At 38.2% G+C, this 6837-nt stretch overlaps 1 protein-coding gene across 1 annotated transcript; it reads left to right on the forward strand.

Moving 5' to 3' along the window:
* Positions 1 to 285: 285 nt before the first annotated feature.
* LOC109338795 lies at positions 286 to 2897 on the forward strand. Its single transcript, XM_019576108.1, has 3 exons — positions 286 to 1734; positions 2051 to 2220; positions 2774 to 2897. The coding sequence occupies exons 1-3, from the start codon at positions 286 to 288 to the stop codon at positions 2895 to 2897; spliced, it is 1743 nt and encodes a 580-aa protein (XP_019431653.1).
* The last annotated feature ends 3940 nt before the right edge of the window (positions 2898 to 6837 follow it).

Consider the following 6837-nt stretch of genomic DNA (forward strand, 5'->3'; position numbering starts at 1 on the left):
TCTTGTGTAAGTCAAATTTTATTTCTATTTCTTGTATTAAGTAAAAAAAACACAAAAAAAAATTCCTACCTTGCCAAAACCGAAACCAAAATAAAAATAATAAAGAGTCTACCCTTACATTTGCCTCAAAATATATCTTAGCCAAATACTTTATGTTTGTTAAGTCTGTCAGTTCGCCATATTGAAAGCAACTCTTGGTTAACTTGATTTTATCAAGAACCCAAGGAGAAATTGAGAGAAAGTGAGGGAGTGATACACACTAAACACATTGAGAGAAGTGAGAAAATGTCTAGTCCTTCAAGAGATGAGGCTGAGTCCCCCAGGATCACGGCCTATATGCAAGCAATTGATGCAATGAGTACACAATTCCGAGCACTCCAACAACAATTGGAGGAGATGCGAGTTCAACAAAATAGAAGGCAAGACAATAGTGGTTCGAGTGATTCTGAACCAGAAAGGAGAAGGAGGCAGAGGGAAAGGAGGAATGATGATGGTGGTCATAGGGAGAGGAGGACGGATGATCGAATGGATGGGGTCAAGATTAAAGTCCCTACCTTCATGGGGATGAATAATCCTCAAGCCTACCTAGAATGGGAGTTGAAAATAGAACAGGTTTTTGAGTGCCATAATTATTCTGAGGAGAAAAAGGTCAAGGTGGCAGCCTTGGAATTCAAGGAGTATGCCATGGTGTGGTGGGACCAGTTTCAGAAGGAGAGGAGGAGGTGTGGTGCTGAACCAGTTGATTCTTGGGATGAGATGAAAATTGTGATGAGAAAGAGGTTTGTTCCGGCATCCTATCAAAGGGATATCCATAACAAACTTCAAAGATTGACCCAAGGAAACAAATCAGTGGATGAGTACTACAAGGAGATGGAGTTAGCTCTTTTGAGGTCCAATTTTCATGAGGACCGTGAAGCCACTATGGCACGGTTTCTTCATGGACTGAACCAGGAGATTCAGGATGTAGTGGAGTTACAACCATATGTGGAGTTAGAGGATCTGATCCAACAAGCCATGAAGGTAGAACAACAACTACGAAGGAGGAAAACCAGATACTCTTCCAACACAAAATTCCAATCTTCAGGGTGGAAGGACAAGCCCAAGAAGGAGGGGCCCATTCCAAAGGAGGTCGTGAGCTCTTCCCAAGGGAAGAAGCCCATGGAAAACACCACTAGGAGTAGGGAGGTCAAGTGTTTCAAATGTCTTGGGCATGGCCATATAGCTTCACAATGCCCAACCAGGAGGACCATGGTGATGAAAAATGGAGTGGTGGAGTCTCAATTAGAGGCTTCAAGTACAGAAGAAAATGAAGAGGATGCTGATATTCCAGAAGGAGATCTTCTTATGGCACGAAGGCTCTTAGGGAGCCAAGTTAGGGAGGATGAGGAGAGTCAACGGGAGAACATCTTCCATACTAGATGTTTGGTAGCAGGGAATGTTTGTTCCCTAATTATTGATGGAGGCAGCTGTGCCAATGTGATGAGCACTAGGTTGGTTTCTAAACTCAACCTTGTGACGAGGACCCACCCAACCCCTTACCGACTACAATGGTTAAGTGAGGTTGGAGAGATGATAGTCAACCAACAGGCGGAGGTTCCCTTCTCTATAGGGAAATATGAGGATTCCATACTATGTGATGTGGTAGTGATGGAGGCCAGCCATATGCTGCTTGGCAGACCTTGGCAATATGATAGGAGAGCCATCCATGATGGGTTCTCTAACAAATATACATTTGTACATTGTAATAAAAAAATTGTATTATCACTCTTGTCCCCAAGGCAAGTTGGTGAAGATCAAAGAAAATTAAAGGAAAAAATGGATCGAGAAAAAAAAGAAGAAAAAGAAAAAAGGAGAAACGATCCACACAAAAAAAGTGAAAATGAAAAAAAAGAAAAAAAATGAAAAGAAAAAAAGTTTGATGGCTTCCAAAAGGGAAGTAAAGGGTGCTTTAATATCTAGGCAACCCCTTTACCTATTCATTGGTCAAAATTTCTGTTTAAGTACTAACTCTGATATTGTTATACCTGATTATGTAAAAAGTTTTCTGCAGGAAGTTGAGGATATATTTCCTCAAGAGGTTCCACGTGGCCTCCCACCTTTAAGGGGAATTGAGCATCATATTGATCTCATTCCCGGAGCATCCTTGCCCAATAGGCCTGCCTATCGGAGCAACCCTCATGATACTCAAGAGATCCAAAGATATAACCAAAATCATAACTTGTATAAATGAAGAAGAAGATAAATATACAAGAACTTACACCATAGTCCAACGTTTTGGAGCATTAGCCATCCATCCAAAGATTAGATGCTTTTGGTTCCAAATGAGGTTACAAAATCATGTTTGTGCACCTCATTTGCCAACTTCATTCCCTCTGAATTTCTATGAACTAAATACCAATGAACAACCTAAGAACAACCTAAAATGAGAGAGAACCGAAATGGAAAGAAGAAGAAGAAATTACAAAGTATGTAAAATATATCCGATGTGAAGAAATATGGGTGCTTTTTATAGGCAAGCAAAGGGGCGCCTGGCCCTTATTTCTAGCCGCTCAACGCCTGAGAAAGCGGTTTGGCACATGCAAAGTTGCTAGGTCAACTGCTTGTCACGCCTTGGCTAGCTAGCTTGGACAACCTATTGTGGGCTAGATTACATGCAGGTTGACACCTTCTACTTGGTTGTTCATAACATTCATGCATGAGGTCATGTTCTTGTCCTTCAAGTAAAGAATACGTAAGTTACTTGATGATATGACCAAGCTTTCTTCATGGTTAGGTTTGTTGCACGTGCTTGGGCTCCTGGCCCCAATTGCCCACGTTTGGCTGCCTATTTCTTCATGGTGAAGGAACCTACCTTTCTTCAAGCCAAAGAAACCTTTGTCCCATGGTTCTTGAGTTGATTTTAGTTGGTTACTTGGAAATTTGAGCATGATTTCTTCAAGTCTAGGTATGCTTTTGAGTTGTGCATTTTACTTGGCATACCTAGCTTAGGTTTCTTCAAGGTAAGGTAAGTTGCCTTTCTTCAAGCCTAAGTCATATTTTAGGTTACAAGCTAAGCACATATCATGTCATGCTTATCTTATTTGTTTTGATTTTTTGGGTTGTGATTTGGAAATAAATCTTGGCTAACTTTTGGATTATTTCTTTTTGATTTAATTTCCTACAAAATTCAAAGAAAACTTGGACAAGAGGTGATAAAAAATTAATTTATTCAAACCTACTAAATTTATCTAAAAAGTGTTGAATTAAGCTGGTTTTCACATTTTTGCATAGGATAAGTGCCATGAAAATTAGGTATTTATGGCAGTTATCATCCACAAAAATAGATTGGTGGAGGCCAGGCGTTAAATGGCATAAGTGTGGTCAGTTAGGGCACATAGAAAAGATATTCAAGTATCAGCAGCAACAAGGAGAAGGTAAGGTTGTTGAGGGTCAACCACGAGAATAAAAACTCTTCCCAATATCATGCTTTGCCACCAATAGTTCCATAGAATGTTGGCTCGTTGATAGTGGTTGTACAAACCACATGACTTATAATCAAGAGCTCTTTAGAGAGCTTGACAAAGGTACTATTTTCAAAGTTAGAATTGGAAATGGGGCATATATTGCAGCAAAAGCTAAAGGAACAATGACAATTGAAGGTTACACAAGTTTGAAATTAATTCAGGATGTCTTACTAGTTCATGGAATTAATCCCAACATATTAAATGTTCCTCAGTTGAAGGAGAAAGGCTATAAGGTTTTTCTTAAGACAAACATTATTTGATTAAAGATTCTGAAGACAGAGAGGTGTTAGAAGTTCAAATGAAAGGAAAAAGCTTTGCCTTGGATTTGATTAAAGAGGACTGGACTATAGTACACAAAGAAGATACAAGAACAATGATTTGGCCCAGAATATTAGGGCACTTTCACCATGATGCTCTAATCTTCACGAAGAAGTACAATCTTGTTGATGATTTTCCTAACTTACAAAAAACGTTTCCTACATGCTTTGCCTTTCGATATGGGTAGCAAACAAGACTTCATTTTCCGCAAAAGTGGGTATGGAAGGCTACACAAAAGCTTCAACTGATACACATAGATGTTGGAGGATCTAAGAGTACACCATCAGATGTTTTGCAGGATATGAAGAAGCTACATCAGACTAGTGATATGAATCCACCAAGGCCCATCAATGAGGAAGAGCTAAGTGGGCTAGGAGGGCCCATGACCCGGTCCAAAACCAAGAAGGCACACCAAACTCTCAACCTATTAGTGGAACAAATGATCAAGTCAACAAAGCCCAACAAGGAAATCAGGCCCATACATTGCACCATTTTTGTAGAAGTAACCCAAGTTGGCCAAGGCCAAGGAGGGAACACTTGAGGCATGAAGGAGTCCCATTCAATAAGTGGGGATTATCATACCCACATATAGTCTAGGAATTATTCTCCTACCTTATTTGGAAGAACAATTACTATTTGCATTATACTTGAACTTATAGTTGTAATAAATTTCATTAAGAACCATGTAATTCAGGTACAAGCAAGGGAATACTTTCCTTAGTGAGCCAAGTCGTGGGATCACCCTTAAAGGCCATACGATCTCAAAGAATCCTCTCCTAATGTGAAGAGCACGTGTGGAAGAACCCCATATGGAAACAATCAAGAGCAATCAACCAAATTCCATCTATTTCCTAATCAAGGAGGCGTGTGAATGAGAATCAAGGAGCAAGGCAAAACTTTCCTTAAAGATTCAAATCAGAATAAGAGCTCATCAAAGACCTCATAATCATCAAGGAGATATTCTCCTTTTACACGAGACACACCATAAAGGAAAGCCATGAAGACAAAATGATTGTTTCCTTATTCACTCCTCAACCGAATTTGGACATTTACTCCATGGAGAATCATTTTCAAATTCAAATTTCCACCTCAACCAAAAAGAGCACATGGGAATTAGATTAAGGAAAGCCATCAATACACCTTGCAATTCCCTCCCAAACCGAAAACACATGGGGGAAAAGAGTTAGGGGAATATTCAATGTACTTTACTACTCTTTATGCACATAGCTTGGCCGAAAATTCCATGGCTATTTGTACTTGGCTTTGATATTGAATAAAACAACTTGAATTTTATTTGGAAAATAATCCATTGCTAGTTGAGTTTCTCCTAGTTTCTTGGTTAAACCAAGGCCCTTTCTTATCAAGGTTCTCTTCCTTGTGGCAAAATACATTAGGCTTATCAAGAAATCAAGCTTGGGGCGCCTTCATCTTCCTATCTAATCCATCTTCTTCTATCAACTTTAACCATAAACCATACACGACCAAAACAATCCCCTCACATACAACCAACAACAAATACCCATACACAATTCCCTTAACAATCCACAAACTCACTCAACCTTCATCCCAAAACCCACGTCCAAACACTCACCAAAAACAACCCAAAAAAAACCAAACCACATAATCATATCCCACGGCCAAACAAAAATCCAAAACAAAAACCAATCATAAATATAATAAGTTTCAAGGTGCAAAAATCCCATATTCTTCTCAAAGACTTACATTCTAGAACGATCAAAACAAAATTCCGAATCCTCTCAAATGGATTCACATCACTTAGCCATCCATTCCGATTTTCAAGTATCCAAAGGCAATCAGCTACTCCAATTTGAATTCAAAAACATAAAGATCCAAGCACTTATGAACTTTCATTTTCAAGAATTTTCCTTGAGGAATTCGTCCACAACAACCTTAGCCTAGGAAGACAAATTCAAATTGACCAAAAGAAATAAACACATGGCTAAAAAACTTCAAGGAATTCAGCCAACACAAGTGCAAAAGTAATTCCCCCATTAAACTCTATTAATTACATGTTTTAATTAGGATTTCAAATTTGAAATTAGGCCAAATCTTAGTCAATTCAGAATTTCCCTATTTATGTATGTTTTCATCATGAATGAATCAAGTGGAATTTTGTTTGGATTAACTCCTCTTTAGTTGAGCTTTGCTCCTACACTTAGAATTATCAAGGATCCATCCTTGTGGCGTTCATAGGCTTATCACCATTGGTGTGGCGCCTTAACCTTGTTCTTATCAAGGATCCTTCCTTGTGGCGAACCTCCTTGACTTATCAATCTACTTTGCTTGTGGCGCCTTCCCCCCTTCACTCTTATTTATTTTCTTTTATCCAAACATAAAAATAAAAATACAAAAATATATACCGATTGTGCCTTACATTAACCCATACACATTCATATACTTTTCCTCCCATATTTATCATAAAATCGTGACACAAATATACAAGATTCATAAAAAAATTATATTTCGTGAGTTAATTGAGTTTCACGCAAGAACGAATGACAAAGAAAGCAAACCACCGCTAGAAGTTCGTATCAAGTGGTATCATATGATGTAAAGGAAGGGAACAACCTATGATTTATGTAGGACAATCTTACAAGTAGGAGAATCACTTTGAGTCCACATTCTTGGAAGGATATTATAATAGTTTTTAGTTATTATTTTCGATAAATTGAGATTTTCTTCTCATGGGTAGTATGAGGATTTATTTTAATTATCATCTAAGTATTTTATTTAGTTTCATTAAAATCATGTTATATGAGGGTGGAGATGTATTTTATTTCCTTGTAACATGGTCCAATAGTGGCCAAGGAATTAGGTACTAGAAGGGCACGTGAAAACATCATAATAATTGACAAAGGAGCTAGCAATAGAAGGCCAAGTCTAATAGGTATGGAGGAAGACCAAATAAAGAAAGTTTCTATCATCCAATCAGCCTATAAATAAATGAAGGATTTGAATGGATGACCATTTCAAATTCTAACCTGATTGATATCAA

This window comes from Lupinus angustifolius, unplaced genomic scaffold, assembly GCF_001865875.1.
Source record: "Lupinus angustifolius cultivar Tanjil unplaced genomic scaffold, LupAngTanjil_v1.0 Scaffold_42_35, whole genome shotgun sequence".
In the NCBI taxonomy this organism is placed as follows: Eukaryota; Viridiplantae; Streptophyta; class Magnoliopsida; order Fabales; family Fabaceae; genus Lupinus; species Lupinus angustifolius.

What these genes read in the sequence shown, in the direction of transcription:
- LOC109338795 (XM_019576108.1), top strand. Translation starts at nt 286, where the DNA reads ATGTCTAGTCCTTCAAGAGATGAGGCTGAGTCCCCCAGGATCACGGCC. An exon ending in TCTCTAACAAATATACATTT is followed by an intron (nt 1,735 to 2,050) that starts GTACATTGTAAT and finishes AGTTTTCTGCAG; the next exon opens with GAAGTTGAGGATATATTTCC. An exon ending in TATAACCAAAATCATAACTT is followed by an intron (nt 2,221 to 2,773) that starts GTATAAATGAAG and finishes CTTCATGGTTAG; the next exon opens with GTTTGTTGCACGTGCTTGGG.